Source organism: Sphaeramia orbicularis, chromosome 7, assembly GCF_902148855.1.
Source record: "Sphaeramia orbicularis chromosome 7, fSphaOr1.1, whole genome shotgun sequence".
Taxonomy (NCBI): Eukaryota; Metazoa; Chordata; class Actinopteri; order Kurtiformes; family Apogonidae; genus Sphaeramia; species Sphaeramia orbicularis.
The window spans coordinates 29,568,809-29,580,646 of record NC_043963.1 but is presented as its reverse complement, the minus strand read 5'-3'; the positions used below and the strand labels follow the sequence as shown (position 1 = coordinate 29,580,646).

The 11,838-nt window shown below is 37.3% G+C and overlaps 1 protein-coding gene across 1 annotated transcript; it reads right to left on the bottom strand.

The window, feature by feature from the left end:
- Nucleotides 1–808: 808 nt before the first annotated feature.
- LOC115421819 (interleukin-17 receptor C) lies at nucleotides 809–10,973 on the bottom strand. The gene is made up of 16 exons (XM_030137763.1): nucleotides 10,608–10,973; nucleotides 8,522–8,549; nucleotides 8,302–8,433; nucleotides 7,925–8,047; nucleotides 7,731–7,834; nucleotides 6,590–6,698; nucleotides 6,449–6,493; nucleotides 6,068–6,204; nucleotides 5,796–5,858; nucleotides 5,249–5,306; nucleotides 4,927–5,159; nucleotides 4,520–4,567; nucleotides 4,143–4,194; nucleotides 3,869–3,964; nucleotides 3,753–3,791; nucleotides 809–2,329 (listed from the first exon to the last, which is right to left on the bottom strand). Exons 1-16 carry the CDS (start codon nucleotides 10,743–10,745, stop codon nucleotides 1,512–1,514), a joined length of 2,223 nt encoding a protein of 740 aa, XP_029993623.1. The 5' UTR covers nucleotides 10,746–10,973; the 3' UTR covers nucleotides 809–1,511.
- Nucleotides 10,974–11,838: the final 865 nt, after the last annotated feature.

The window sequence follows — 11,838 nt, the reverse complement described above, 5'->3', positions numbered from 1 at the left end:
TTTTTTAACACGAAGTGCAAAGTGTGCCTAAAAGGTGCATCCGGATACCGGAGGGTTAATTCACAAACTTAAAATAAAAATTGCTCCTAAAATAGTAGACATAGGTGTATAATCTGATGCATTTTAGGACAGGAGTAAAGCTTGACGCACCCTCCACATTTGTTATTTGAATAAAATTTGACCATACATAAATTATAAGCTGCTGCCATCATCTGCACTGATCCTTAAATAACTCAATGCACACACCTTTAAAAAAAAAGCTTGTAAATAATGAGAACTCCAATTTTTTCTTTTTGTTTAAATGGAAAAAAGGTAAAATTAAATAATTACAATTTTTACAAACTATGTTTTCACTAAAAAACAAAAAAACTGAAATTTCTTATGAAAAATAAATGCAATTTTAACAATATTTCTAGTTGTGCATTACAGTAGTACACTAAAACATTTACTAACAGGCATAATATTGTTAAAATATTAGTGTTTGTCTGGAGTCTTTTAATATCTTGGAACCTTTCCTGGGCTGGTTTTGACCCATGGGCTGCATGTTTTAACGCCCCATATCTGCAGGCTTTATACCAGGGGTATTCAAATCAGGTCCTTGATGTCCAGTATTGTCCAAGTTTTAGATATTTCAGCTCATCATCAAGCTCTGCAGAAGTCTGATAACGATGTAATGGCTTCCAGGTGTGCTGGAAGAGGGAAATATGTAAAGTATGCAGGATACCTGCCCTCAAGGACCAGAACTGAATACTTGTGCTTTATACATTAATACTTTTGGGTGGCAAAATGTGAAGTGGCACTCAAACAAAATAATTCATATTCTTTATTTAAACACTTACAGTAAGACAAAAACACAGTATAAAATTAACTCCCCATGTCTGCTGGATAATGTAAGAGTATGGACACAAGAAGAAATAGTTTATTTATCAAAACTTCTATATGGGCTTTATGCACAGCCCCACTTCTAACTAAACTTAAGGTAGTTCTTTTATTTCCTGTCTTTCATTATTGGACACTGATTAATCCACGTGTGCCTGTTACTTCTTGCTGTGACTACTGTGGTCAGACACACCTGGATTAACCAGTGTGTCCAATAATGAAAGACAGGAAATAAAGAAGCTGCCTTAAGTTCAGGAAGATGTGGGGCTGTGTATAAAGCCCACTGTCTGTGCGAATTGTGAAAAAACACAAATCAAACACACGTAACGGCTAAAGTATTGAGGTCAGGACAAACACAAGAGAGTACTTCTTGGATATATTGGATTTTTTTTTGTATTCCTCACTTAGTAAAGAAACTCCATTTAATATGTCTTTATGAGTTTCCTTTTTCAAGACTTTTGAGGTTTTGTGCTGTGCTTTAAGTTTTCATATGATGTACTTGTTTTTCTTCATGTTGCACCAGTTTTTTAGAGACCCCCGAGATTTGACAAAGCAGCAATGTGATATATTTATGTGATAACCTGCAGAGTATCACTTTCAGTTCCTTCAGTTTGTGTCATCCTCTGCTACTCTCAGACCCAGTCCATTTCACTCTTGGGGGTCTTGGGGTCTATGTCGGGGCTGGATGGAGGGGTAATAAGACATGGCTGGAGGGGCATCGTTTCCCCAGAGTCTTCCGCTCCTGTTCCAACACAACTTTGCGGCATCCCTGCAAGTCGTAATACAGTTGTCCCTGCAGTGAACCCTGACAGGCCTCGTGCCAGGGCTCGAGATGCCATCCTGAGGCCCCCCGCCCTCTTCCTTCTAGCTGAAGCGCTGGCCGTTTTCCGAGCCCCAGCCAGTTCGGTTAGAAATCCCAGGCTCTGTGAAGGGAGGCTGTAGACGTGGAGGCCACGGAAAAGTTCAGGCAGTGGTCGGCAACCACCTGGAGGCTCAGGTGGAAGTGATTCAAACTGTACCAGCATGAACCGCTCACCTGCACGACCCTGTAAATAATCAGCTAGAATACAACTCAACGAGGCACTAAAAACATCTACACAGGGAGGAGAGAGGGGGTAACTTCTGCCGGTCCCTTTCTCATCCATGCCGCCCTCCCTCTGCTTGGGTGTGTTGCGTTCCCAGCTCCGGGCTCCCCATTCTTCAGCTTTTATCCAGGCTGCCTGGGTCAGGACTAGCACCACTTTACCACCCTGCCTTTGCAGCCGGTCCAGTCTTGAATGGAGCCAAGGAACAGGACCTAGAGCACTGAGCTCCTTATGGCTCCACAAGTCTAGAGACACACTGCAGCCCAGAGCTTGGAGCGACGATCCCAGATGACACATTAGTTCTGGTAAAGCCTGTTCATCATCAGGTGGATACAACAACACCACATGCCCACCACCCACAGCACCTAGGAAGGATCAGAAGAGGTGGAGAAAGTCATTTTAAATGAATCGGAAAAGGATAAATCTGGATGTTGATGTTTTTATAATTGATTGAATTGGGTTCTGCTTTGAGATGCTTTAAGGAACATTGCTGTTACACTTTTAGTACCATTTAAAAATAATGGTGGTGTTTTATATGTGCGTTCTTATTTTAGCGTTTTATGTATGCTTTTAGAACTGACTATTATTATGTTTTATGTATATTTTTACTATGGATGTATGGCTGTGATTTCTATTTTTTGTAACTTCTGCTGCTGCCGCTGTCTTGGCAGGGGTACTCTTGAAAAAGACATTTTTAATCTAAATGAGCTTTTTTCCTGGTTAAATAAAAGTTATAATAAAGAAAAAAGAAAGAGAGGAGGAGCATTGGATAAAAAACTGAAACTCTGTAATATGACAGTGTATTAGGGCCAGTAGATAAAACAATTTTTAAGAACTAGGGTTGGTTTAAATGTGGACTTAAAACTGTTGTTCTACGACAGGTCTTCTGGATTTTGTGCGATGGCCAAGTCAGTCACCTGATCTCAACCCAATAGAGCAGCTTTTCAGTTACTGAGGGTTCCACTGAGGGCGTAAAGACCCATAAACAAGCAGCAACTGAAGGCACCAAACTTAGTGTTTGGTAACATCCATGGGACTCAGACTTCAGACATTTTCATCCAACTCTTGAAAACCCTTCATGTATTTATAATGAATTAATGTATTTAGAATGAATTACTTTTGAGTCTCTGAAAATGCTTGATGCAATATTTTTATAAAACCACTTGAGTTAAAGTTTAAAGTCCACACTTCAATCACATCTTGATTGTTTCATTTCAGATCCACTGTGGTGGTGTAAAGAGGTAAAATTACAAAATTTGAGTTTCTGTCACAATAGGCCTACTTATGGACCTGACGATTTCAAATCTCAGCATTTCTGAGACTGAAGTCATACAATTCCAAGAAAAAAACTCAGCATGACAATTATTACGTGCCCACAATAAAGTAAATAGGAAAGCAAAATTGAATGCATACAGGTCTTACACCCAGATAACTAAGGTTTGTGTCTCAAACAAAAACTTTGAAGTATTTTTATTTCAGATTTTCCGTGGCCAGTTGGAGTTTGGTTGGAATTACGCAGCAAACTTGCATCTCAGGAATTTAGATTTTTTTTTTCCCCATATGTACCTATACATAATTTTATTTTTTTAATGTATTAGTTCAGACCATTATGTCAGCAAGCAATTATGATTTGTCATAGCACAAAAAATACTGAATTTTGACATCATTACTTTTATTATTTAAACCTGTAATTTTCCTTATGTGAAAATGTCTTTAAAAAGCCTTATTTTGACCTAGTAGGACTTGGATGTCAGGCTGTTACATACAGTATATATGTATATACAATACCTTTCACATCATCTTCTTTCAAGCATTTCCACACATAACCTAAAAAATAAACATTAAGTTAAATATCTTCCTTAGGTGTGGTATTAAAAAATGATGATTTATAAAAAGAAACAGACCTTTAAGCACCCCCTGTGCCAAATAGGCTCCTAGTACAGACAAGCATATCAGTGGGAATCCAATGAGGAGGGGAAGGATCCATCTCCAACGGGATGCTGCAGAAATAAATCAAGCAAGTACAAAATACTTTTAAACATGTAATGCTAAGAACAATATCAAAAGCAAGTTGGTGATTAACCCTGTGCCAAATAAGTGAGCTGGTGCTTGTGTAGGTGATAAGAGTTAAACATTAAACCGTTTAATAGAAGTATGGGAAATAAATGTTAATCTTACTTGCAAATGGGCAATGAGGATCCAACTGTGAATGTGCCCCTCGAATTTTCATCTAGAAAATTAACAGAGAAGTCATAGATTTTAAGTACCTATCTTGAAGCAGTCATTAAAAATGTCAATCAATGAAGAGTTCATGTTCCATTTTTCGTGTACTGTTGCCCATAAAGTTGGAATATTGTTGTTTCGTTGACACATTCCTCTTTTTATTCCTATTTGTACACATTAGTAATCACCTTTGACCATATGAGTCCCAGTTACATTTCATTTCTAAAGAATAAATCACATTATCACAAGCCTTTCATGAAAATAGATAAACACATTTTATTCCAACTTCATGGGCCTCAGTGTAGTTTATTAGGAACCAAAACAACGACTACCTGAACACAAAGCAGAGGATGTGACGACCCATTGAACTCCCCTGATTTCTGAAAAACAGTAATAAATCAGTGAATATTTAGAACTTTTTAGAAAGAAAATGATTATCATGATCTGTAGCTGAAAAATAACAGCTCAGGTAAAGGCTGTAGTTGAACAGCTCAGAATCAGAATCATGTTTATTGCCATGTAAGTAAACAGGATTCACATTACTAGGAATTTGCTCCAGTGGTTTGGTGCATACATAGAACATGGAGTGAGTAAGAAGCATGCAGGATAAAATAAAATAAAATAAAATAAAAAAAGTAAGGTAGAGAATAAGCAAACAAGATTAAGTTCAAAATATACAATATACAGTGTACAGATGAACAGTTCACATAACCTGCATGAGTAAAAATGACTTGATTACCCAGTGTCCATTGCGTGTAGCTCTCCATCCAGCATGTGAGTGGTTTTTCAGGGTCTGTCTGGAGCCAGCAATCTCCTTACACTGACCTCCTGCTGGGTCTCTTTTACAGAGCCACACCTCTGCCTCCAGTCTACAGGGGGCAGTCACATTCCAGATCAGCACTGAGCCCCCTTCCCTCACTGGAGACTCCACCATAGACACAGACACCCTGCGCTGCATTCTCTCCTGCGCAGCTGCGAAATAAATACAATGACAAGCAGTGAAATCATTTACCATTCAAATGAGTCTTGATCTGGCATCAACTCTAATGGCCTGTATTTACCTTGTTGGTTTTGGAAAGGGCAGTACTGTTTGCGCAATGTTTTCTCCTTCCACCATACCTGAAAACAAAGTTTGAGAGACGTCACACAATTTTATTTTTATTTTTCGTACACAAGAAACAATAATAGAAATCTGGCTCATAGACCAACTCCACTTTGTTTTTCTTTTTGTTCAATTATTTATGCCTGATGTGTGTCATACCTACTAATATCATTGTTTTTTATTTGTTTATTTTTTTATTTATTTAATCTCATATGGGATACATTACCCGGGACTTTGTAGGGTGGATTGGGAAGGGGTGGGAAATGTACATATGGAAAATCCAAAAGTATTGTTTTTTCTTGTATGACTGTCACTTTTCTTTTTCTTTTTTTTTTTGCCTTGATTCCAATAAAAAGAACATTGAAAAAAAAGAAGAAGCAATAATAATAGAAATCATAATCTATTTAATAATAATAATAATAATAATAATAATAATAATAATAATAATACATCAGTTTTATAGAGCGCTTTTCTAAGTACTCAAAGATGCAATTAACTTGAACTACCTGGAAGCACAAACATGGTACAACGGACTCTGTTGAGATGATCACTTCTCTCTGGCCTTTGGGCTACGAAGGATAAAAAAAAAAAAAAAATTATATATATATATATATATATATATATATATATATATATATATATATATATATATATATATATATATATATATATATATATATATACACACACACACACACACACACACACACAGTCAAAACTGATCTTACAGAGAAGACTATTATGTGTTGTCTAGATGTTTTTAGTGCAACAGACTGACCCATTCAAGAACATCTCCTCCAGGAATGCCATTCTGAACCTTCAGGCACATGAGCTCCCTTTGTTTCTCATCGGTGCTGTCCACTTGGAGGACGACTATATCCTTCTTATGATCAGTTACAGCTCGGAGTTTGGGAACTACAAAAACAGCACATTATTTACTTTTATTTGGGTTGTATCACTCCTCGGGTATGCAAAACTGTTTTTATTGGCACTCGTGTATTTCTAGTAGTCAGTATCAGATTACAAACAATGTTTTTATAGATTCAATAAAACAAGGTTAGCTTTTAATGATAGATTATAGAGATAACAGGGTGAAGGGCAGACAGAAATCACCTACTTTGAAACTGAGGCATTTTTTCTGTATTAATAATATACTTACCATCATCACATTGCTCAACTCTGCCATCTAGGTTCCGGGAGCAAACTAAAAGAAAGAGGAAAGAGTAAATATTAAATAAAGTGAAAACAAAACATACCAAATTGTATGCGTTGTTGCAGCTATTTCTGTATGTAATCTCACCTGTTTCTAGGGATGGAATTGTGACATTTTTGATGTAGGATTTATTTGAATGTCCAATGACCCTGACCACAAAAGGCCTGCCAAACATCACTTCCTCTGTCAACAGCAACTGCAAAGGAAATGTTTGTTTTAACTTCAGTTGTCACTCATATGCTGCAGACATTTATTATAGGTAAAACAAATAATGCCTGTATTCATACAATCATAGGCAATGATTCCTTAACCCATAAAGACCCAAACATCCACCAGTGACCAAAAGCATCTACTGATGTAACTTTTTAATACCTGTTGATCCACTAATCCTATCAATCCATGTAAATAATTGCTGTAAAATGCAGTTTGTTGTCTTTTCATGACCCATTTGGACATTCAGAGGCTCCGTAGTGAACGTGGAAACACCATCATCTTCTACAACATTGATTCACCAGTAACATCCATGGAGTTTGAACAATGACAGTGGATGGAGACACTGGGTTTATGTTCAGTTAATGATGTATTTTGATTAAAATAATAAATAATAATAATAATGGATTGGATTTTTATATAGCGCTTTCTAGACACCCAAAGCACTTTACATTACTGATCCATTATTCATTCACTCTCACATTCTCCCTCTGGTGGTGAACTACATATGTAGCCACAGTTGCTCTGGGGCAGATTGACAGAAGCGTGGCTGCCAATTTGCGGCTACGGCCCCTCCGACCACCACCAAACATTCATACACCAGTGTGAGTGGCACTGGAGGCAAGGGGGGTGAAGTGTCTTGCCCAAGGACACAACGGACTGACTAGCATAGAGCGGGATTTGAACTGCCAACCCTTCGGTTATTGGACGACCCGCTCTACCACCTGAGCCATGGCCGCCCCAAAATGTCCCCTTTTCTTCAGTTTCCTCTGTTACTGTTTCTGATACAGTAGCCGTCAACTTTAATCTGAGTTTTTATGAACATCTACATGATCAGTGAATAAAATATTGGAAAATGCCTGATTTTTACTGGAAAAATACAAAATACAGAGGATTATTTTATAATAAATGGTGACAAGTCACTTAAGAAATGTTAAATATAGAGAAAAAAATTATTTGGGAACTGACACAAAAGTAGCACTGGGTCTTTATGGATTAATAAAGTCAGAAATATTACCTCACGTGTGGGTTTTTGAGTTGACTGAGCAACACTGGAGTAAGTAAACTGGAGTGTCCTGTAAATATTCCTGTAAGGGGAGCTGTGGCACACTGTCACTGAAGCTGAGTAAAGAGCGTAGAATAATAGAGTAGAATTAAAACAAAGACATGAACAAAAATCTGCAACTCGAGATGTTTTGATGTATTCTGTACCACTTCGTTCAGGAAACACAGACTGCAGGCCACTTCCTTCTGCCAAACCATTTGTGCCAAGGCGCTCGTCTTCATAATTTTGGTCACCAGACTCCTCAGAAGCATCCTTTAGATGGCTAACGTCTGCACAGACACATAACATGCACACAGTCAGGAAACGCAAGAGGGGCATGGATGTCAAGAGGCAGCTGGATGGATGACAAGTCAAACAATGATGATAGGAATGTATGACAGAGCCAAACCGCGACTCAGAATAACTTGGCTGTAGCTGTGACATGAAATATTTTTGTTGTGGTTAAAAAAATGCTTCATGTATCTTAGAAAAGGTGTGCCACTTCATCTGAAAACACCACAGATACAAAAAAAAAACAAACTACCTTGGACTGTAATATTTATCTGAAGACAAGGTACACAGCGTTGCCTGTTTGTACAGCAAAAAATGACTTTCAGCTCCCAATGATCGACATCGACTGCATCCTCTTTAGGTAGACCCGCATCATAATGAAAAGCTGTGGAGAGGAGTGTGATCCTGCATTAATTAACCTGCATACTGCTGTGATATGAGCCAGTCATTATGTGTTGACAGTTTCACAGTACCTTGGCCCATGGAGCAATCAGATAAACCCTGCAGAAAGAAAAAAAAATGCTGTTGGGGATTAATCGCTCACCAACTTCAGTCATCTGCATCAAAGCCCGCCTTATGAATAACAAAGGTTAAAGGCGTGAAAGAAAGGGAAATAACAGACAAAACACAGACAGGACTGCAAGTAACAGCAAGATTGACGGATCTGAAGAAATTACACTGTTGCCCATTAAGGTGGAATAATTTTTTTTGTAAATACATTCCTCTTTTTTTCCTATTTATACACATCAGTATTCAAATTTGACCAGGAGTTCCCGGTTACACTTTATCTATCAACAATAAATCACATTGTCACAATCATTTCATAAGAAATTTAAATATTTCATTCCATCTTTATGAACAACACTGTATAGTTCTATAAAATATGGAACAGCAAAGAAACAAGGACTTATGAAAAAGCAAAACAGACCATAGTGTACATATTGTATACATATATGTAAAAGGGATGTTTTTTATTATTATTAATGTATTAACCCATAAAGACAAAGAGCTACTTCTGTGGCAGTTTCCATACAAATCTTTGTCTATAATTAACCTTTCTTACGTGGTGTATCACCACTGATTGTAATATTATCCTCCTTTGTTTGTGTTTTTTCAGTGTAAATCATATAACTTCCTATATTTAATTCACTGATCATGTAGATGTTCGTGAAAGCTAAGATTAAAGTTGAGGGTTATTATATCAGAAACAGAGAAAACTGAAGAAAAAGTGACTTTTTCAGCAAAGATATCAATAACTAAACACAAAAATAAGTGTCTCCATCCACTGTCATTTATCAAACTCCATGGGTTTTACTGGTGAATCAATGTTGTAGAAGACGACAGTGTTTCCATATTCACTACGGAGCCTCTGAACGTCCAAATGGGTCATATCTGATGATCATGAAAAAATGACAAACTGCATTTTACCCAATTATTTACATGTATTAATAGGATTAGTGGATCAACAGGTATTAAACAGTTTAGATCAGTAGATGCTTTCAGGTCTTTATGGGTTAATCTTGCAGTTATTACATAAATATTTAGTGACAGAAAGGGTTCAGTACTGTTTTGTGAAATGTAGAGGCATAAAATTATAAAGCAGCATAAAATGGAAATACTGATGTAAGTGATAAAAAGGGTCTGGTAGAACTGTTGAACTGCATTTACTTTAGTGCACACTAACAAAACATTAAAATTAGTCTGATAGATTGCTCAACACTTAAACCAAATATTTGTTCACAATTTAATATGTCATTTTGATTCACCATGCTTTCCAGAGTACAATGCAAAATGATACATTTTCATGTAATCTTACTTTTTACACTAAAATAAGGAGAAATATTTGGTGTTGTGATTATTTATAGATTATTTTTGATAATATTTTAATGGTCTGATCCACTTGAGATTGAATTGGAACGTATGTGACACCTTTGATTGTCAATATCTCACTGGAATTTTTGCATTTCATAAATTCATCTCATGGGATTGGACCCTTCGGCAGCCCAGTTTGGACACCCCTTCTCTACAGCGTATTCTACATGTAGTAAACACAGATGATCTATGTCAGTGTTGTTTCTGATATTTTTTCTTCCTTGTTCCAGTCAATTAAAACAGAAACCAGGAACTGTTCAGAATAATTCTAATAAAAGTGTTAATGTATTTTTGTCTTTATATGCATTTTATTGGTTTTTCACTCTGGTTACCTCTATTGTTTCTGAAAATGCCATATAAATACATTTGGATTGAATTACATTTGGATGATCTTGTGTTTGGTTCATTTCACAATTAAGAAAAAATGCAGCCGCACCAGCTTTCCCTGGAACTGGAGCAGTGGAATAAGATGTCAAGCTGAGTCACAATAGTAAATAAGTAATGGACATTAAACTCTGATCTCCCTCTCGCTCTCAGCTGTTGTTTATTTGCTGCCTCTTTCTTGAGAAACAATAAAAGTCGCGACACTTTTATCTTAGTAGAACCCCTGCCAAGCAATTACTGAAGTGAAACTGTGCGCACATTCCATCGAAACCTTCCTTATGGATTGTCTTAATAAGTCATTACCTCTCTGCACATGAGGGCAGGTGGTTTCAGGTCCATCATCTCCAAAGCCTTCGCCGAGACAAACAGGTTTAACAGAAGCAGTGGCAGAACTTGAAGAGAAACACGTGTCCCCTCGGGTCGGTAGTCCCTGTGAGCCATGTCTGCCGTGCGTCTTTGCGCATATGGAACGCGGGGTTTCTCTCCGGCGCGCTCGACTTCCTTCACGTTTCCGCCGTGTTCTTACATCCAAGACAAAAAGCAAAGACGGTAACCTCTATAGGTGATAGTCTTCCATCCGTCAAAGTAGAGACTAGGGTGTTTGCCATCCAGTAAACACAACAGACCAGGTCCAACTGAAGGTGTCTGTCACGCGTCTCTCCCACTCAGTGACAGCTCGGTGTTGGGGCGTGACTTCCATACTGTCAGCCCAGGTGAGGTGTGGAATCGTGTCACATGCTCAGGAGCCTGAATCAGTCCATTGAGCAATAATTCCTTAGAATTCGTTTAATTCGTTAATGATTAATCCAGTGGTTTTTGGGTGTTTGCATATAACTGAAAAACACTAAAGATTTCAATAAAAGGAAATAATAAAAAAAAAAAAAAAAGGTTGGGGCCTTATGAATACCAAACGGTGTGAAGGAAAGGGACATAACTGCAGAAAAAGTAGAGACAAGACTGCAAGTGAAAGGAAGAGTGCACAGCAAAAACTGGAGAGTTGAAATTTCAGGGTTAATCATTTCAGAGTCAATTTTCACTCTCAAAGTGTAGTTTTAACTCACTGTGATTTAACCCTTTCATGCATAGGCCACTCCAGTGGACAGTTATTCTACAGCTGTTCTCTTGTATATTCATGGGCTTTGTTGTTTTAGTTCCATATCAGCCAACACAGTGGACACTTACGCACCATCCCATACAGTGACATTCAGACCACTACTGTAACTTTGCTGTTCTTGATAAACCTGATCTGCACTAACATGTTTAAGTGTAAATCAATTGTTATTTGTAAGACACGAAGTTTGTTTTTTTTTTTGCATATTATCTCCATGAAGTGAGTAATTACTAGCATTAGAATATGTTAAAATTTGAGAAGACATCAGATTAGCAGCATTAAAAATGTTTTAATTTTATTGTTTTCATATCACTTTCTGATATTGGGTTTTAAACATATTTTTCTTTACTTCAAAAATTAAGTGCATGGATATTTTTGTAATTCCATAGGAAAAAAAAAAAATTTGATCGCATTGTTTTTTTC